Source organism: Pelophylax lessonae (assembly GCF_965119305.1).
Source record: "Pelophylax lessonae genome assembly, chromosome: 9".
Taxonomy (NCBI): domain Eukaryota; kingdom Metazoa; phylum Chordata; class Amphibia; order Anura; family Ranidae; genus Pelophylax; species Pelophylax lessonae.
The window spans coordinates 238,140,436-238,162,488 of record NC_138776.1 but is presented as its reverse complement, the minus strand read 5'-3'; the positions used below and the strand labels follow the sequence as shown (position 1 = coordinate 238,162,488).

General features: G+C 41.4%; 1 protein-coding gene across 1 annotated transcript in view; it reads right to left on the bottom strand.

Moving 5' to 3' along the window:
• Window positions 1-4,260: 4,260 nt before the first annotated feature.
• LOC309564336 (uncharacterized protein) overlaps window positions 4,261-22,053 on the bottom strand; it is a gene marked incomplete at its 5' end in the record, with an annotated part of 29,398 nt that continues 11,605 nt past the window's right edge. The window contains 3 exons of the mRNA XM_082268962.1: window positions 4,261-4,451; window positions 17,278-17,400; window positions 20,656-20,805. Coding sequence (XP_082125088.1) covers window positions 4,335-4,451; window positions 17,278-17,400; window positions 20,656-20,805 — 390 coding nt within the window. The 3' untranslated portion in view covers window positions 4,261-4,334. The remainder of the gene's footprint in view (window positions 4,452-17,277; window positions 17,401-20,655; window positions 20,806-22,053) is intronic.

Below are 22,053 nucleotides of genomic sequence, written 5' to 3'. Positions count from 1 at the left end.
CTTTCAGAGTATGAATTGAGTATTCTGAAAGAGGGACTAAAATATGCCCCAACCAAATTCCTGGATAAATTCGAAACCTTTGTTGATGTGGAAAAATTTGCCAGAAAACGACATACTGTATTAAAAAGCACTTCGCAGAAAAAACAGGTCAACCTTTTAACCCCACACAAACTGAATTTTTACATAGCGGACTTGACTGATGGACAGATTTGTTTTTAACCCAAAATCTACCAACCACCAGCACATAGATGTTTTTAAAAATATGGTGCAAAAAGAGATCAAGAAATTACAAATACAAAAAAACCGAACCACAACAAAAATATGGGAAGCAATTAAAGAATTAGAAGACAGAAAATACATTGTGATCAGGGCAGGCGACAAAGGGGGCGGCCTGGTGATTCTTAAAAAAGAAGAATATGATAGAGAATTAGATAGAATAGTAAAGGATACCACTACCTACAAGAAACTGAATGGAGACCCCACCAAGAAATTAAAAAGTAAACTTAAGAAATGGATCAAAAAGGGCATAGACACGGAAATCCTAGATAAAAAAAGTAGGTAAATATCTGAGTATAAAAGCCGCCAAAATTCCAGTTATATATCAAATGGCCAAGATACACAAGGATCTTCGACAACCGCCAGGCAGACCAATTGTCAGCGGTATAGACTCTCTATATTCTAGAACTGGTGAATATCTTGACTTCTACCTAAAACCGCTAGCTAGCGGAGAAAAATCTTTCTTAAAGGACACCAAGGATGTCATCAAATCAATTAAAAATATGCAAATAAATGAAAATACATTTCTAGTTACAGCAGACGTTGAGTCGCTTTACACTAATATAAAACAAACTGATGCACTTAATGCAGTCAAATGGGCACTGGAAGAGAAAACTGAATTACCCCCCATCCAAAAGGACTTCACTTTGGAAGGCCTTGAGATGGCTATGGGGAACAATTTCTTTTGGCACAACAAAGAATACTATAACCAGATCAAAGGAGTAGCCATGGGGGCTAAGTATGCACCCAGTGTGGCTAATATTTTCTTACAGAAATGGGAAACGGAACAGATTTACAGGACACACATCCCCCAACTGAAATACTACAGACGTTACATTGATGATGTAATGATCATCTGGGAGGGAAATGAAAACCTGGTGACCTTCTTAAAATACTTGAATGATAATATTTATAACATCAAGTTCACAGGCAACTGGAGTACCGAGAAGATTCAATTTCTGGATTTGGAAATTTTCAAACAGTCCACTCAGCTCAAAACTAGAACTTTCTTCAAAACCATTGAAAGTAACGGTTATATTTCCACCAAGAGCTGTCACCATCCGACATGGACCAAAGCCAATCCCAAGGGACAGTTCACAAGAATTAGGAGAAGTTGTGACGAACTAGAAAAATGATATAAGAAAAAAGAATTATTCACAACAAGAAACAAAATAGGCCATTCAGATAGAGAACTCCTCTTGAAAGATAAGAAGACTAAACCAAAGAGAGGGGACCCATCTTTTATTACAGGATTTAACATCAAATACAGAAATGTAGAAAAAACCTTAAAATAATATTGGCCTATCCTTTTAAGGGATCACACCCTAAGAAATTTACTACCAGAAAAACCTACCTTTAGACATAGAAGAGCACCAGGGTTAGGGAATAAAATAGCAAAAAATGTTCACAACCCTCCAAAACCAAGGACCTTTCTGCACAGAGATGGGTTCTACAAGTGTGGAAAATGGCAGGGATGTAAAGTCACCCAAAAAACAGACAAAAAAAAACTCCTCTTTTAGAGGTAAGGATGACAAATTACATAAGATTAAAGACTTCATTACATGTAGTACCAAATTTGTAACTTATTTACTTATGTTCCCATGCAGTTTAAAATACGTAGGTAGAACCACCAGATGCCTTTACAAAAGAATCAATGAACACATTTACAAGATAAAAACCAGATTGGACATAGTGTGTCCAAACGCTTCAGAGAAAAACTCAACAGAGATCCATCAAAACTGAAATTCTGGGGTATCGAAAGAATAAAACCCCATTGGAGGGGCAGCGATATGAAGAAAGAAGTATTGAAAAATGAAACTTTCTGGATTTATCAACTTAACACCTTACACCCATTGGGCTTGAACCTTGACATTGATCTAAACTGCTTCATCCATGACTATTAATATATTCAGCATATGTTGTTGATTTTACACCTCTATTTATGGTTTAATCAAAACCTTTGTTTTCTGCACCTTACTTACATTTATATCTTGTTTAATGACATAATTTGAATATCCACCCTGTGGGCATACTCCCCCTATGCTTTTAAAAATACTTAGAGTTTTTTATCTATCCAATTACCGCAATGTATCTATTTTTAATATTACCACTGTTTTTTTCCAAAACATCCACTAGATGGTGCCTTATACACTCAGCTGTACATTCCTCCTTGCATCTCTAGAGATCCTATGATCTCCCTTCACTAAATACTGATTGCTGCACCATTGGTGATGCCCCTCACCAGATTAATTTAATTTGTTTTATAATTTTACAATTGCATTTTTAACTTTTGTTTTAGGGTCCAAATTGGACTCCCATTCATTATACAATTGTTACGGTCACCTGTTGTGCCCCTCTATCTCCCCATAGTCATCTAGAATGCTTCAGAGTACAATAATACACTAGGTTTTCCAATCTTACGCAATAGAGGGAGCCTACATCCAGCACCTATTAGGTTTTTTAACTTATATATTTTACTCCTTATTAATACATATAAATATTCTTATATCATTTTCCATGATTATCATACTATATTTTTTTGAAACATCAAAGTTGAGCATTATGAGGCAGAACTGTACATGGTATTTCTGAGCCGTGCATCTTAAATTTATATTTTATTATGACCATATATGTATTTTTCACTGCGCATCTGATCCGCCATAAAACCGGGGTATATATAAATTCTAAATTATCCCGATCTGATGTACCATTCCACCATAGATTTTTGGGAATTAGCTTAAAGATTCACCCCTATTGTTACTTAGAGCGATATACGGTTTCCATGGGAATTAGTATGAATACCTGATCTGGATCAGCCTATCAGAGCACGTCTGGGTCTTCATAATGCCGCTGTTGTTTGTGAACTGGACACTTCCTTGTGACACCATATCCGGGCGAAATGCATTGAGGGTCCAGTACGTCACTTTCGGTTGTGGCAGTTCGGAGTGTGGAACGCAAGCGGAACTCGGCTCAGCGGTTCCTACTTTACCTATCTGCTCTACCTATCTTACGCTTTCAGCTTGTGAGCCCCACTTCCGTCTCCTGCGACGTGACGCTCGCAGGGGGGTGGAACCGGCGGCAAATTCAAATAGTAAAACACACCAAACACACTGATTTCATTACAAAATAAAATAAATTTACATTAGTTTGCCCCCCAGTGCCCTTTCCTGCAGTTTTACTGTACTTTATATATATATATACATATATACATACTGTATATATATATTGTATATATAGATATACACGTATATATAAATATATATATATATATATATATATATATATATATATATATATATATATAATATATGTATACTTTAACTTATTTATAGTTATTTATTATATTATAATTTTTGATTTTGTGTTTCAAACTTTATCATACCTGAGATGTTATAAAGAAGAACGCACAGTAAAAAAGTGTAAGTAGTTGGTTTGGGCTGCTCGTCCTTAAGAATTGCATACAAAATAATTGTACCACTTTCAGCACCTAAAATCAGAAAGAATCATACCGCCAGGGAGGTTAACACTGGTCATCATTTGTTTATATTTATTTCCATTTTTTGCTTGCTTCACTTCAACCCATATATTGTCTCACTTCACATTGGGTGGAACTCTGTATTTACAATTGCGATTAGTGCTGATCTTGTTCTTTATTGTATTTGTTCGGTGCTTGTATATGCTTATGGTACAGCAGGAGCGCCTCGCTACATCCTTCAATGCTCATTAGTGACCACAACACACACAGCGCCAAACTGTGGTTCAGCTCTTCTGCAAGATTTTTTGGGGATGTTTGCAAAATGAATATAGTTTTCATTACCAACACTTTGGTAACAGATATCAAATACTTTCATACATAGCAAAAACAAAATTCACTGAACTATTTGCATTTTCCTATGAATGTCACAAAAAACACTGCATAATTCAATTTTGTCAGAACTTTTAATATCAAATTTGTACAATGACTTCACCCATCCCGGTGTCTTGGTCTCTGAATGCATACAGGTGCCCAGGGAAACGGTCAGAATTCTCTTCTCACATTGGTTATTGTCTTCAGGCTGTCAGTGGATTGGAGCTGCCAAGGGATCTGAATCATTAGTCACCTCTGTGCTCACAGGCGCTGCGCTGACAGGAGGAATGGCCGTTGAGTTTGGGTTATCAGACTGTAGGACAAGGCCCTGATGGAGGATCAAGACAATGTAATTACTTCCTTCAGCTTTATGATAGGATGTAAGGCATGGTCAAATCTGCAACAATATAAATGAATCTGCCCAACTGTCCCAACAGAAGGAAAGAAAAAAAAAGGTCGACCTATATACTGTACATTGCAAAGAGTTTAGGAAACTTTGTAACAGATCAATGAAAAAGCATGACTGCTCTCCAAGTCTCTGCCAACATACTGTATTGAAGCACATGACACCTGTAAGCCAGTGGTGGTTAATGTTCTTGATATAGGTTGCACATTATGCTCAATAAATGTAATGCTAAAGAAAACTGCTGGCCAGGTTTGATATACCCCGGAGCATGTTGTTCTCCTACCTTCAATTGCAACACGCTGTTAGAGCTCAGTCCTCTCTACTCTCCCCGGAGTTGTCTACGACTCCAGTTTTCTATATGATGAAACAGTTTGATTCTACTAAGGGATTCATCTCTAGGTGTTATGCGATGTTACTGGGAGACTATCTGGAAAACTTCCCTAGCTCTGCTAGGATTTGCTGGGAAGCTGATGTGGGTGACCTTTCTGATGACCAATGGGATAAGGCGCTGGAGTCAGTGCGGCACTGCTCATTAAATGTTGCACAAAGAATTTCACAACTCTACATTCTCTTCCGAGTGCATCGCACCCCGGTCAGGTATGGTATGGGCTTGAGAGCAGACCCCTGTGCACCAGGTGCAGCAGGGATAATGGTGATCTTATCCATCTTCTGTGGCGGTGCCCAAAGCTCCACAGGTATTGGACGTCGGTAGTTCAGACAGTTAATAGTGCTTACCAAATATCGGTACCAATTGATCAGAAACCCTGTCTACTTGGCATGGTGGAGGAATACACTCAGGATGCTAATATTAGGGTGGCAGTGTGTAGAACATTGTTCCAGGCTTGGAAACTCATTTTACCACACTGGACTTCTCAGTCCCCTCCAACGTTGGAGATGTGGGTACATAACATGGGACAGTTTATTACAGTCATTTTCATGGAACCATTGTTTAGACCTTTCTTGGATGGTGGATGGGAATGGAGAGACAGTAATAGGCCAGGAGCTGAGGCGTAGCCTGGGCAGAGGGCCTGCATGACTGGGGTTTGGACATACAGGCTATAAGAGCCAAAGGGTTAAGTCGGTGAAGGTTTATATAAATATAGGACTTACCTTATTGGTGGAGGTCAGGGTGGGGCAGGGTGTGGTCTCAGGGGGTCTTCTGGGGGACGTGCTGCCTGGGGTTTCATCCAGCAAGGGACAGCGCAAGGTTAGAATCTACCGCCCTCCCGCCCTGTGGGGTTGTTTTGTAGGGTTGGGGTTTCCTTCGGTAAGGATTTCCAGGTGCAGGCATTGTTAGGGCAGCAGGCAGAGGTCGCTGGGTTTTTGAAGGCAGGGGATGGTTACTCTCTTTGGAGAGCGAGGGTCTGGGCCCATCTTCGGTATGGGTGTACCTGCCCTAATAAGTGGTGGATTCAAGATTGAAGTGTTGTAAGCTGGCTGTATCGGTTGGAGGAGTTATAAACGTTTGTCCCCGAGTCGGTGTAATTACGGCTGGGGGCCTATGGACACTAATGGGGTGCCAGATACAGCCGGTTGGTCATTTAACGGGTGCCTTCAAAAATCTTAAGACCTATTGGAAGAGCAGGTAGATTTATCAGGCTGGTCATGTAGGTTATGTATGTTATGTTTAAAAGAATGTGATACGGTGTAATGAAAAAGTGGTGATTTATGTTTTGTTAATAAAGAGGCTGCATTGGCCATTTTAAACCCAAATAAAGTGGTGGTGTAAAGTCATTTATGGGGGTACAGGGAAGGTATGTGGTGTTGGTTGGGTAGGCTCTGGCAGCCAAAATATTGGGCAATACCCCCAGTCATGTGTTTTACATGCTTTCGAAGTGTTTATTAAGTGCGGGAAAGTGTTTATCTGTATATTGTGATGCTGACACGTAGTTGCATTGAGATGGAACTCTTCGGGAAATGTATAAACTGTACAATGTATGCTATTTTTTTCTTTCAATAAACTTTGTTTCTGATTTAAAAAAAAAGAAAACTGCCTGAGACTGCAAACATGCATTAGGAGATAGTCAAAGATCATGTCCAGGCTACAAGAGATGGTCAGAGACTACAGACATTCTGCAGGAGATGGGTGATGACAGTAGCTTTTGGAGGCTGCAGGAGTTAGTCATAGACTGGAGCTTGGTTACATGTGACTACCTGAGATTATGGCTATTACAGCCCTCTGATAAAAATCAATGCTTCCACATTTTTGCTCTCAACAGCCCCCTAAATTTACTCATGCCACTAGAACTCAGTATAAAGAATATTATTCCTTTACTATCCCGAGTAGGCACATAGATAAGGCAATAGGCAAACACAGATTACTGTGTTCAGGGACAACAAGGGAAGCACAGTATGTGGCAAAGAGCAGCATGGGCTGCAGGTTCTACACCAGGGCTGTAAGCAGTTCACTCAATCCTTAAATATTGAAAACTATGGATGTTAAGTGTTGCAGAAACCTAAATAGGTATTACCAACCTCTCAAACATGCACTAAAGCTGGCAATAGATGGATCGAAATTTGGCCAGTTCAGCAGGGACCAGCCACATTTCGATCCATCTATGGCCATTCCCATTCAAGAGGAGTTGATCATTAGAATGGGACTGCTGGTTCATTGGTGCCTCCTGAACGCGTGCAAACCGCATCCCAAAAGTGATCCACCGTGGATCCTATTGCAGTGAGACAGTAGAGACTTCTGCCAGTGTGAGCCTAGCTTTAATGTTCACTGGAACTAGCCTTGTTGTTTACTGAGTAACTTATTTTGTTCCTCGATATATACAGTATATATATGTGTTTTAAGTAAAATATGTGATGCACCCTCCTAGGTAAGTGCTGGTGAGAGAGTATAGTTTTTGGCTCTGTCTGCCTATCAGAGGTGCAGCAGGAAAATCTATATTGCTTTCTGCCTACCAGAGAGCAGGATCTGTGAGTGAGGTCTACTCAGTGTGTTCAGTGTGTGATGCATTGAGTGTTTCACATTGGTCCAATAGGGAGGCATGTTGGACAGTGGGAGGAAACCTGACTAATGGATACATAGGCTTTGATACAGTCCTGGTGATTGGTAGAGACAGGCTGTCTCGGTGCATTCTGGGATACTATAATAAAACCAGGAGCACATGTGCTGCGGGGTCTTTGGCTGGTGAGCAGAGTCCAAGAGGAAGGGTGGCGGTGCCTCCTCCTCTGTAGCAGTGGCACGTGATATCAGGAGGACACCCTGAGGGCCAGAGGAACAGAACTGAACCCAGAGGTCCAGGAAAGCTGACTGAGGGGGAGACACTGGAGACCCTAGAAAAACAGTATCGGGAGTACAGGGGATCGTGTCAAGGGGCCTGACCTGAGGGGGGGCACCCCGGAGTGAGATAGTCAATGGACGGGTGTCAGTGGTAACGAGGGAGGATACTTGGAGAGTGTCCTGAAGATAATCTAGTCCAGTGTTTTTCAACTCCGGTCCTCAGGGCACACTAACAGGCCAGATTTTAAGTATTACCTTGGGGAGATGCAGACTACAATTCTGCAATCACTGAGCAGCAAATGATATCACCTGTGATGCATTTCAGTTTTCTTGCAAACCTGGCCTGTTAGTGTGCCCTGAGGACCGGAGTTGAAAAACACTGATCTAGTCCATCAATCCAAATTCACCTAGTGGCAGGGTGAAACCGCAGCCTGGCTGCACTGTCTGAAGTAGGAGTCCTCAGCATTGTGAATAGTTAATTTGGATTATCCCACTATTCCCTTCTTCTATCCCTAATTTAAATAAAACACCAAAAACAACTACAAACCCCTGGACTGATCATTGACTGAGCCAAGAAGGAAAGTGTTGAATTGTGAATGCCAGTATTGTTAACGGTAACCCAGGGGGACCTGAGAGTGTAATATCCAGCAGCCCTTAAAGCGGTTGTAAACCCTAAAATAAAAAAAAATAAAAAAAAAAAACCTGCAAGACAAAGGCATAATGAGCTAGTATGCATCGCTAGTTATGTGTAACTTACCTTAGAACGAAGCCCCGACACGGACCCCCGGACATCGCTGCGGGCGCTGCCATGATCCCTCGCCGTCTCTTCCGGGTCCGGCGGCTCCGGCGCGGTGATTGGCCGGAAGAGACGGCTCCGGCGCGATGATTGGCTGGAGCCGCGATGCACGCGGGAGTGATTTTCCGGCAAACTCCCGGCAAATAAATTGAAGGTCTCCCCGGACCGTCAGAGCGCATGCGCCGCTCGCGCGAGCGGCTGCATGCACTGTAAATATCTCCTAAATTATGCCGGTTTAGGAGATATTATTTGTACCTACAGGTAAGCCTTATTATAGGCTTACCTGTAGGTAAAAGTGTCAAAAAGCGAGATACTACCGCTTTAAGGGGGCAGTGCTACATATGTTTTTAGAATGACAATAAAAATATCCTTATACGTATACGTATTTAACCCTTGCGGGTGGGGGAGGGGAGTCTATTGTTTCTTTTTCAGCTTTAACACTGAGAATTGTGTTTTTTTGATTCCCCCCTGTTTAAGTTACGTGTTGACATGCTACAGCTCCTCTGCAATAAAAAAAAAAAAAAAAAAAACCCACCCATTTGCTGCAGAATGGACACTAAGCTCAGTTTTCATTCTTGTCACAGTGCCTGTGTAGCAGGATACATTAACTTCCATACATGCACAAGAGTTATGCCATCCCACCCTGGCCAATCAAAATGGCCAAAGATCAGCACCTGGAAGAAGCTGGGGATGCCACTGTCAGACTGTTGGAGCAGAAGTAAGTACCTGGGACTTTAGTCCAGATTTAAGTCACTTTTAAACTAGTCCATCTAGAAAAAAGATGTTGAAATTGTTCTCTGAGATATAACCTGATATGCCACCATCCCTGAATGTACATTAGAGGAGACCAGAAAAACCCAATGAGACTTTTTCTGAGGGTACTTTACGTAAGACATGACAAAATTTTTACGCATTAAAAGAGTCCTATTTTTTTATTAATACAAAAAAAAACTCTAATAAAATCACAATAGCAAACTTATGGCTGATATTACATAGTCCCATTGTATCACATGTAGCACTACCCCCGAAATAGTGTCTGGTATATTTGGTAGGGATGATCGAACTTTTCAAAAGTTCGGTTTGACCAGAACACCCGAACTTCCCGAAAGTTCGGGTCTGAATTCCAGAACCCCATTGAAATCAATGGGACCCGAACTTTGGTAATCAAAAAACACAATTTCGAAACCCTAAAACCCAATAAATACCCATAAAAAGTGCCTAGGGTTCTGGGTCATGCCCCAGGGACTATTAATCACACAAAAAAAGTTGTTAAAAATTGTCGTTTTTGATAGAGAGCCAATTATTGAAAAAATTATTGAAAAAAAAATGAGATTTCTTTGGATTTATTGTCTGGGGGGTCTAAAAAGTGTACCTGTGAAGTTTCAGCTCTGTAGCATGTCTAGAACCAGAAAAAAAAGATAATTTTTCTTATAATTTTTATTAGCGCAGGGATGTGGCTCCGCTCCTATCACACCTATATGTGTGTATGTGTATATATATACATATATGTGTGTGTATTGTAAGGGATTAGCTCGGTGGTAGGCGTGGATGACCCCTTTGGGGGTGCGTTTTCACAGAGAGATAGCCGACAAGTGCTTGCAAACAAACAGTGTGGTTTATTAAATGATGTTTTTTTCACCAGGCTGTATGCAGCAAAACATCCAAAATAAAATAAAACAGAAAATAAATCCTTGCCTCTGTGGGCGGCTACCTTCTCACAGCTGGAACCTACCTAAGAAGTCTTCCCAACCTACTGTTGGGCCGACACTGCTGATCCTACAGCAGACACTCAAATGTCCATTTGTTTGCTTTTCACACAGCACAAACATTGTCCATTGAACATGTCCCTTTGTTTTCTTTCACATCAACAACACTTCGTCTTCTCACCTTTGAGACGTATTCACCCTTGGTTACCGTCCCGGGCACACATCACTCCGGGGGGGTCTTCTCCCAGGCCCACACATCCTGTCGGGAGGCACACGCTGACTGTCCTCCTGCTCCCAGCCCACATGGCTTCAGGACACAGCTTCTGGAGGCAGCACTCAATAGATTTTCTCTGGACAAATTATAGAGTCCTTGATCTCCTCATTCTGAACAGGTGAAGGCCTTTCAACTTCCTGCTGGCTAGCTCTGTAGCCAACACCCTAAATTAATTAATGGACTTTCTAAATCAGGTAGAAATGTATCTCCTTCCTGTGACTACATTCCCAGATTTAGCTGACTTCCTGTTACATACCCCCCCCTCTTGTTTCAACCCTAGGGTTGGGACACAGATTTCCAGGCACGCATGTGTCAAGCACTGCTGACTCACTGATAAGCCTCCTATTATCCTCAAGCTTCCGGATGAAACTGTTTTGTCATCTTCATTGACGGATTTCTCATAAATGCCACACAGTTTGTCTCTCATCTCATATACACATTCTTCAACTGCATTTTTGGCATCATTTCGCTCCTTCTCGTTTCTGTCATCTTCATTGACAGCTTTCTCATAAATGTCAGACAGCTTGTCCCTCATAACCGTCTGTCCAATCCACCACGGAGGACCGTGATCCATAGGCAACTCAATTGGGCTAGTCTTAATGTCTTCAACATTCTTAAGACGCCTCTCTCTGCAATCCATAAATGTTTTCCACAAAACTTTGAGAACCTTTGCTTCACTAAGCTTTGTTCCAAGTAGGGACTCTTGACATCCCTCTGTGACTTGAGTTGCCTCTCCATACAGCTGTACACAATCATTGACTTTTTGTTGTAAAAGGGAATGATCTTCCTTCTTGAGCTTTGCTTGCTCTAAGATGCTGTGCAGAGGATTTTCCAATTGAGACAACAGGCTGTCACACATTTCTTCAAAGTGACCCCTGTTCCTTTTCCCAGAGATATCAATATCATTCAAACATTTCATATTCATAGGCAGATCTGAAGCATTTGCACTCATCAACTTCTTAAACTTTTCGCCCTCCTGAGCGAGTCGCAGTAAAGGCCTACTACTTGATTTGATATTCAGTTTATATTTCTTGCCAAACTCTTCACAGAAGTAGCCAACCAGAACATCATCAACTTTCCTTCCACCAACATAGGGGTCAAAGGCAACAACACAGTTGAACCCAGCGATCTGGGTGGTATCCATTATAGACCTCCTCTCTGCATCAGTGAAGAAGCATGGAACTGCAACACATTCTTTTACAGGTTTCTTCAATGCACTTTCTGCTGAACTATTTGACCGCTCAAGGTCACCTAGTTCTTTTTCTCTATCTGAATTCCACATGGAATGCATCTCAAGATCACGATCAAACTTCTGCCACCCGTCTTTCACCAGTTCCATTTTGGAAACACTCCCTGAAAGGCACTTATTCATTTGCTTCACGTTTTCACCAACAGCCTTAGTTTTCTCCACTAGGTTTTCAGCCTGAACTGAGAAATCACCACATTTCTTACTCAGCTCCTTTGTTTGCTGAAGCTCTAATGATACATTTTCCAATGCTTGAAGTTTTTGAAGGAACGGTTTATTCCAAAGGGGTGATTCAAGCCACGTGTCATCACATTTCTGAGGCTCACTCAGGACAGACCCCAAAACACTGATCCTTTTAAAAACTGCATCAGGCACACTATCCCCTCTTTGGGACAGATCCTCTGTTGCCTGGAATTCCTCTTCCAGTTCCTGCAACGGAATCTTCATCTCTTCTACTTGCTGTTCTAAGGCTCGTTTAGACTTTTCTAGCTCCTGAACGCTTTTCTCAACCTCATCCTTGTAGCTGACCACATGTTCCATCTCTGCACATAGCTGCTTGTTAACTCTTTCTAGTTCAGCCTTGGACTCTAGAGCTTCCTCCAAAGAGCGAGCCAAGAACAGGGCTTTGCTCTCGTTATCACGCGCCTCCGCTTCTGCGCGGTCGCGTTCTTCTGCATATTTTGCAGACACAGTCTTCTCTTCACCAAGCATCTGATCAAACTTCTTTTTCACATCTTCAACACACTGTAATGAAGCAACGCTTTCTTCCATGCGTTTTTTCATATCCGCTATCTGAGCTTGCAATGTTGCGACTTGCTCTGATAGGTTTTTCTTTGCTTCCGCCTCCTCTTTTAATTGTTCCAGGAAGCCATTTTTCTCATCTTCCATTTGTTTGAGCTTTGTGCTAAAACTCAGCCTTTGACACCTCTCTTCCTGTAAGAGTTCCTGCGTGTCTTGCAGCTGCGATTCCAAGATAGAAAAATCTTCCGCAATTTCTCTAGATTTGCTGTCTGCTTGAGAAAGCTGATTTGTAACATTGTCCAACTCAACCTGCAGTCGGTTTGCCTTCTCTGACAGCTTAGCACACAATCGGTCACCTTCTGACACCTTGACTTGCGATTCCAGAAGCTGTGCCTCTACTTTTTCCCTCTTATGTTCACAATCTTCTTTTCCCTGCATAAGAGCCTTCACCTCATTGGCTAGCATCTGGGAATAAGAATGTAATTCTGCCACACAGGCTTCTTTCTCCTTTAACTGCTGCTGGACACGTTGGGCTTCCCCTTTCCAACTTTCACAGTCCGCACGCCATTCATCTACCACATTGCTTAAAGTAGTGAGCTCATACACAGTACTCAGTAATTTAGCCTCTCTTTCACTTTTCTCTTTGTCGCTGAGAGACAATGTCGCTTCCAGAGCAACATTCTGCTCCTGCGACTCCTGCAGGTCTATTTTTGTAGCTCCCAAAGACTGAAGACTTTTTTCCAGCTGATTACGCAACTCCAACATATCAGCCATACTTTGCTTCTGCAAAGTCTGAATTTCAATTTCCTTTTCCATGAGGATGGTATCTTTCTCCTTTATAGTGTCTTGACATTTTTGCAACTCGACCAAAAGAAGAGCAGTGGATTCTTCCCACTGTAACACATGAGACTTGAGTAGTTCATTCATTTCCTGCAAGTTTCTATGCTCCATTTTAAGCAATTCCAAGGCTTGTTCCTTTTCTTCCATTTTCCGTTGCAAGGCATCCAACTCAGCCCTGCACACATACTCGGTTTCCTCCAAACCGATGGCCTCCATTGGCTGCTGGCGTCTCTGTTTCCAGCCTGCCATGCTCTCTTGGTGATCCTTTTGTTGAGCTGCAAAGCTCCGCTGTTTCAGCATCTCCCCCATTTTGAGCTTACTTTTCATCTGAGCACACTGCGTCTCCATAGCAGTTTCATCAGTGTTGCTAGGGACAACAACCTTCCTCTTTAGTAGACTCTCTTTAGGCATGGATGGGGCTGGTTCAGACGGCAACATCCCCTCCATCCATAGAATCCGGTCTCTCATTTCATCTATCTTTGCATTCTTCAGGCGTTTTGAACGCCCCATCTTCAATAACTCCACAAACAAATTTTTCACAGTCCAGCAAAAAATTTTCAGACCACTGTCTCTTCAACACATGTAGTTTTTCTCTCTCTTGCGGGATCTCTTTTCCTGCGCACACAGTTTGTGCAGTCACTTGCACCAGACACAACAAAGTTCATCAAATAATTTTGAGACCGCTGTCTCTTTAAAACACTTTTTTTTTTTTTTTTCTGTCAGGATCTTCTCTCCTGCACACATAGATTGTGCAATCTCATGCACCAGATAAAGTTCATCAAACATTTGCACTTCCTTGCAGGGATCTCTGCTTATGCCCACTGCATACCTCCACCATATGTAAGGGATTAGCTCGGTGGTAGGCGTGGATGACCCCTTTGGGGGTGCGTTTTCACAGAGAGATAGCCGACAAGTGCTTGCAAACAAACAGTGTGGTTTATTAAATGATGTTTTTTTCACCAGGCTGTATGCAGCAAAACATCCAAAATAAAATAAAACAGAAAATAAATCCTTGCCTCTGTGGGCGGCTACCTTCTCACAGCTGGAACCTACCTAAGAAGTCTTCCCAACCTACTGTTGGGCCGACACTGCTGATCCTACAGCAGACACTCAAATGTCCATTTGTTTGCTTTTCACACAGCACAAACATTGTCCATTGAACATGTCCCTTTGTTTTCTTTCACATCAACAACACTTCGTCTTCTCACCTTTGAGACGTATTCACCCTTGGTTACCGTCCCGGGCACACATCACTCCGGGGGGTCTTCTCCCAGGCCCACACATCCTGTCGGGAGGCACACGCTGACTGTCCTCCTGCTCCCAGCCCACATGGCTTCAGGACACAGCTTCTGGAGGCAGCACTCAATAGATTTTCTCTGGACAAATTATAGAGTCCTTGATCTCCTCATTCTGAACAGGTGAAGGCCTTTCAACTTCCTGCTGGCTAGCTCTGTAGCCAACACCCTAAATTAATTAATGGACTTTCTAAATCAGGTAGAAATGTATCTCCTTCCTGTGACTACATTCCCAGATTTAGCTGACTTCCTGTTACAGTATATATACCTCTGTACAGAAGTTCAGATGTTATGCCTGCCTCCAAAGACGCCCAAAAAATGCCCAAAAAAACGCCTGCAACAACACACCTGGGCGTTTTTGTAGCAGGCGTTTATTGGGCATTTTTTGGGCGTCTTTGGAGGCAGGCATAACATCTGAACTTCTGTATAGGGGTATATATACACACACACACATATATGTATACATACACACATATAGGTGTGAAAGTAGCAGAACCCCATCCATGCGCTAATGAAATTATTTGCAGGGATGTTGCTCCGCTCCTATTACACCTATATGTGTGTATGTGTATATATACATATATGTGTGTGTATATATACCCCTATACAGAATTTCACATGTTATGCACCTCCAGCAGTGCGCGCTTGCCCCCTAGAGCCTCACAGGCTTGCGACGTAGTACTACGTCACTTTGCCTGTGAGGGGCTGACTGCCGCAGTAAATAGTCGTGCGGCGGTCGGCAAGAGGTTAAGGGGGGATGTGATCAACATGTATAACATCTACTAATATTTATAGGTAAAGTTGATCCAGGGAATATCGGGGGGTCAGGGGGATCAGGGGGATTAGGAAGGAATTTTTTCCCCTGCTGTAGCAAATTGGATGATGCTTTGATGGAGTTTTTCACCTTCCTCTGGATCAACTGCGGGTAAAGGATTGTGTATATGGGATTGTATGGTGGGGTTTTCTTTACTGTTTTTTTTTGTTTTTTATTGGTTGAGCCAGATGGACTTGTGTCTTTTTTCAACCTGAGTAACTATGTACTGGCAGCAGTGCGGCCGCTTTATGGGGGCACCAGACCAATTTGCCTCCAAGGCCCTGCCACTCGGCCCAGTCCAGCCCATAAGTGTACCGCAAGTGGTGGCGACTCTTTTCATGCAGGAGCCAGGAGGAGGCTGTTCTTTTCATGCGGGGCTGTTTTGTCGCCCCCCCCTGCAAAGTGCCGCCCTAGGTCTGGGCCTTGTTGGCCTAGGACAAGATACAGTGTTGAGTGGTAGTGCATCCAATCAAAAAAGAATAAAATCTTCTCAAAGGCCAAGAGGCACAGGACGTGGAGCTGTCACTGAGGTGAGCACATACACAATATTCTCATAAAAAGTTATACCTTATTGTACACATAGTTAAAATACAAACAAATTGTGAAATTATTTAGTTTATACAAACATACACTGGACACTGCGGCTCAATGTTACAACTTCTGTGTCATGAGGCCAGTGTTTTCTTGATGTTGGACAATATTCCAATGCGTTTCGCAGAATATTTCTGCTTCTCCAGGGAATCTTTTTATATATGTCACAAAAATTATCAAAATTCAAAAGAAGAGGAAACAAATTATAATGCACTCAATAATTTTTGTATACATTATCACAATACCTTGAACCATAATCAATTATTAAAATACCGTTTCTACCAGGGGGAAGTGGTTATCCCACGATCCTCCTTTCCTTGTACATTGGGAGGATTCGTATATACACTTTTTTTGTTACAATAGGTGAGCACATTATTTGAATAATTGTGATAATGTATACAAAAAATATTGAGTGTATTATAATTTTTTCCCCTTCTTTTGAATCTTGATCATTTTTCAGACAGATATAAAAAGATTTCCTGAAGAAGCAGAAATATTCTGCGAAACGCATTGGAATATTGTGGAATATTGTCTAACATCAAGTTAACACTGGCCTCATGACACACTTTTTAAGTTGTAACATTGAGCCGTGGTGTCCAAACTATGTTTCTATAAACTATAATGTTTTTACAATTTGTTTGTATTTTAACTATATGTACAATAAAGTATAACTTTTTAAAACCTGGAAGCTGATTGGTTTCTCTGCAAAAGTGTGACTGATTTTGCCCTCTTTAGCTTTAGTAAATAAACCCCAATGCGACTATATAATATCAATCATAGTGTTGCTAATATGTTTCTTTTTTTTATTGGAATGGTTTATTATTATTAAAAAAAAAGTGAAGATTTTTTTAACAAGTAAAAATGTCATTATGTCTAGTGAAATAAAGCCTCAACAAAAGTCCCATTGTTTTTTTCTGGGCTCCACATCTTTACATCAAAGATTTTCCTGTTCACAGAGGGGCAACACTGCTGCACTTTGCAGTACAGAACAAGCAAAGTTGTCCAGCTAAAGTAAAAAAAAGAAAATTGAACTAATGGCAGGACCAACAGGTAATAAAATTGTGTTACAAAAAGGCTCGGAAAAACAAAAACCACTGTGATAATTTACACAAAATTCCACTTTAACCCATATCCTCCTGGTACCCTGTTACCAGTGCACCCATTACATCAGTTACTTAAGGAAAATTCTCTCCTGTCAGTATCTTAAACATTCTACCTGTTGAACATTCTGAGGCTTCTCCTTCAAGGAACGAATGCTGAATACTAGCAATGACACGGTCACACAAAACTGAAAGGCAGCAATGAAGATGAGTAAGATGTTACTAATCACTTGGATGACCTGGAAGCAGACAATGGCAATAATGTTAGACAATACATGTCGTACAAGGATGGAGCTTAAGCATTTTAAAAGCCGTCAAACAAAAAAAAAAAAAAAAAAAATGCAATTTTATGTATCAATAAATGAATAAATGTAAAGATTTCCAGAACATATTCTGGGTTAGTAGCTGGAAAACAAATCAGTCAGACAGCTGCCATTTTCACCAATTGACACCTAGAATTTTCTCAGGAAGGTTTACTTTATAGAATATATATAGCCCAAACTATTTTTTTTTTTTAAATTCAGAAAAATTAAGGTTTTTTTTTTTTTACAGGTTAAAACCCGTTTTTACATATAGTGTAAATATTTATATTTTTTACTCTCTTTTTATTGCATTGTCCCAAAGACAAGACATTTAAGCCCCGGAAGATTTTACCCCCTTCCTGACCAGGACCTATTTTGTGATTCGGCACTGCGTGACTTTAACAGACAATTACGCGGTCGTGCGACGCTGTACCTAAACAAATTTGACGTCCTTTTTTTCCCACACACAGAGCTTTCTTTTGGTGGTATTTGATCACCTGTGCGATTTTTTGATCATGCGCTATAAACAAAGAAAGAGCGTCAATTTTTCAAAAATAACAATATTTTTCACATTTTTTTATATGAAATTCCCCCCCAAAAAAATTTAAAAATCTAAATTTTTTAACATTTTAGGGCAATTTGTTTTATGCTACATATGTTTGGTAAAAAAAATCGCAAAAAGCGTATTTTGATTGGTTTGCGCAAAAGTTTTTGCGTTTACTAACTAAGGGAAAGATTTTTGTCATTTTTGTTGCTTTTTTTTTAACGAGTAATGACGGCAATCTGCGATTTTCTTTGCGGGACTACGACATTGCGGCGGACAGATCGGACCCTTGACTGACATTTTTGACACTTTTGGGGTCACCAGTGACATTACTACAGTAATCAGTGCTATACATATGCACTGTTACTGTAAAAATGACACTGGCAGTGAAGTTAACTGAAGTTAACTTTTTGTGAAAGGGAGGGCTTAAGTGTGTCCCTAGGGGCGTGCTTCTAACTGTGATTGGATGTGGCTTGAGGTATAAGAACAGAGATCAACGGTCCTACATAGCAGAACCGTGTAATCTCCATTCTTACACAGGGAAGAATGACAAGCGGCTTTGTTTACATTAGCCGCCTGCCTTTCTCCCGCTGTAACGGATAATCGCGAGTGCCCGGAAGACATCGGGTCCACCGGGCACACGCGGGGGGGGGGGTCCGTGAGCGAGCAGGATCCGGTGGCGCGCATGCGCTCCCTAGAGCCTCACAGGCTAGCGACGTATTCCTACATCGCTTTGCCTATGAGGGGCTGACCGCCGCAGTAAATAGTCGTGCGGTGGTCGGCAAGTGGTTAAAGGAATCCTCTACAAGGCAATATCCTCTTTCAGACAACTGTCAACAGACGTTCTGATGAATGGTCTATCTTTATTTCTTGTTCTGGTGTCAACTCCAAAATGTTTGATTTCTTATAATTTCTCCATCTTGATAGTAGTGATCACCAGGGCTTGAGAAGTCCATCTAACTATCGACTTCTCGTAAATGGACTTGCTAGAGAATTTTTTGTTCATCACCAATTGGGTGCAGCACTAATTGGTATATTCTGACAGTGAAGGAGTCCCGCTGTCAGAATACAATAACACAGTGTGGAGGATTCATCCACCTCGCTTGTGTGGAAGGGGGAGTACATTCAGTTTTTTTTTCCTGGCTGTTTTGCTTTGTGTCTTTTAAGGTTCTTTGCAGTAAACCCAGGAAAGCTCTGTAGTGTAATAATGTGTTTTTACTAAATATACACACTATTATAATGTGCTTTTACTAAACATACACACTATTACAATTATAGGAATACAATACAAGACAGACAGATATACTGTACATACAACAAGCATGCGCACACACACTACCTATCTTTCCTAGCGAATGAGCATAAATAATGGTCTGTGTACTATAAGAAAATGCTAAAAGTTACGTAGCTTAGGCTATAGAAGCTTCACAATCTCCATAGGCAACCAGGAACCCAGGTTCTACTCTAATCTACCAGTTATTGCAGGAATTCAGGTGATAGGGTCATCCTTCACAGTTTCTTCTGGGACAGACCTCCCTTGGTGTTATGTCATTATGGAGTCCTCTTTTCAGCTTTTGCTGCTAGCCTTTTATTTGGAAAGTTTAAATCCCACGTGGGGGTATCCTTTTCTGTCTAAATTTGTATGGGCGAACATTTCCCAACTTCACCTCTAGATAGCATTGTTTTATCATACATGCCTTTGGTCATTTACTGCAAGTCTAGGTCATATATGTCAAAAGATCAAGCTGTTGTTGACCTCTGTTACCTAAATGCATCAGAATACAATGGAAGCATTACACTGCCGACTGACATTTGCCCAACATACAACAATAGTATCTATGTTCCCATTTTTTTAGAGGACAGCTTGTGCAAACGTTTCCTATCCTCTAGGTCAGATTAAAAAGGAAGTAAATGGGGGACAAAAACAGAAAGGGGCATCACAATTATGTTTTTTTAGCCAGGTTTGAAGAGGAACATAAATGGCCTACACCTAAAGCAAGGGTAAAGCTGCACAGTTTGTTTTTATCTACAGGTGCCCCTTGCCTGCGTAGGCAGTTTTTTTGGTAAAGATAAACTAACCCTTTAAATGCCTAGAATTGTGTATTGATTTTAATTGATTTGTGTGAGATTAATTTTTTTTTTAATCAGCTCCTGATTAAAATAGTGAATGCATAGAATAAGTTTGTCTACAGCATTCTACTGCAAAACGTTTGGAAAGTTTTCTCAGCTTTGAGCAACTAGATGTTTGAATATGGGTGGAAGTCAGTTGATTTTTTTTGTGGACTAGCATTGTGGTGGTATTGATCAACTTAGTTACAATATTACTTTCACTGAAAAACAGGAAGCTTAATTGCTAGTGGCAGATTTTTGGGCACCAATCAGTTAATCAGTTCTGGCCGATTGTTTTCCAGCTGAAAGCTCATAGAAAGCTTCTGCAAATGTTATAAAGATGACACATATATTCAAGTCCTGACACTGAACCACCCAGCTCTGGTCCCAAGCCTGGCCACACATTAACATCTCATTCCCTTTTTAGACAATTGCTGCAATCCATTCAGCCCCTGAAAAAAGCATGCTCCTGGAACAATAGAAAAATGTATACAGTTTAGGTTCAATACCTAAATCAATAAAACAGACAATGTACTCACATAGATGGTGTCTTGGTAAAGAGAACAAGGTTGTGTATAGCAGGGCCCGTAAATGTTATAGTATGTCAAAAATAAGTCAGAAATGGCCAAACCAATCTCAAGGACAGAAACCAAAGCTGATATTGCATTTGTGGCCAGAGCCCCTCTAATCTAGAGAGAGGAAAGATAAGAGAGAAATATGTGATGTTTATATCTGGCTCATTTGGAAACTGGAATTTTTAGAGTATAGTAAATTGTTTTTGCTTGTTTTATATATTTCACTTTACTGTTGTTTGGAGAGTGAACCACAGAATGTTCAGGCAGCGTGTCAACTGAGAATATACCTTCTCACATAGTATTGACTGGAAACTGGGTCCTTGCTTCATGTTTGTTTCATTATATCAGAAAAAAATAAAACATTAAAGTGGAGTTCCACCCTAAATTTATACTTACCTCTATCTTCTCGCTCCGGGTCACCTGTAAAACAAATGGATAATCGCAATTTTTTTTTTTTACTTACCTCGTTTCGAAGTAAATATACTTACCTTACTTCCTTCTTCCTCCCCTCGGCGGCCGCGGCGAGTCGTCACTTCCTGGCATGCAATGATTCCTGGGAGCTGAATGTCATCGCTCCCAGGAATCAATGCGCCTGCACCGGCCCCGCCGTCAGTTCCGGTGCAGGCGCTGTCATACCTTGCTAAACAGCTTCTGGGCATGCCCAGAAGCTGTGCAGGGATGACGCTGCAGCACCGGAAGTGACGGCGGGGCCGGTGCAGTGCATCGTGGGACTGAAGAAGACGGAAGAGGACACAGAAGAGGATCGCGCTGGCTTCAAGCTGCCCACACCTGAGGTGGCAGCGCTGGAGAATACATTTTCAAGGTAAGTATTTCTTCTTGCAGGTAAGTGCAACCCGGGACAGATCAGAGGCTAGCCATTGTGGAATGCACTAGCCCTGACTGTCCCAGGGGTATTTTTATTAAAAAAGGTTCACTGGGTGGAACTCCGCTTTAAGTTATGCTGTCCATTATTGCAAAGGAGGAAATGTGTGTCTCGTGTCTTCTCATTCTTACTCCCTGCCTTCCCTTTTCCTTCACTCTCATTTCTTTTCTTTTCCTCTTATTTACCTCCAGTTCTCCTTTTCATTCTGTCCTCTCATTTCTTCCTTTTGCTTCCCTGTTGCGTGTGGATGACAACACTGGACTGATGTAACCAAAGTATGGTACAAGGTATTTGATGGATATATTTATGGGTAAGGTCTTTTTCTGGGGTTTGATACCCACATGGTAGTGGACTCTACGATTTTGGGCTGCTGCCTCTCTAATACGACAGCGAGGACTTTTCAGCAGTAGTCCCTTGGTTGGGTATAGACCAGCGCTCGGTAGCAAAAGATCGCCCCCCTCGAAGGTTTATTTGAGAAT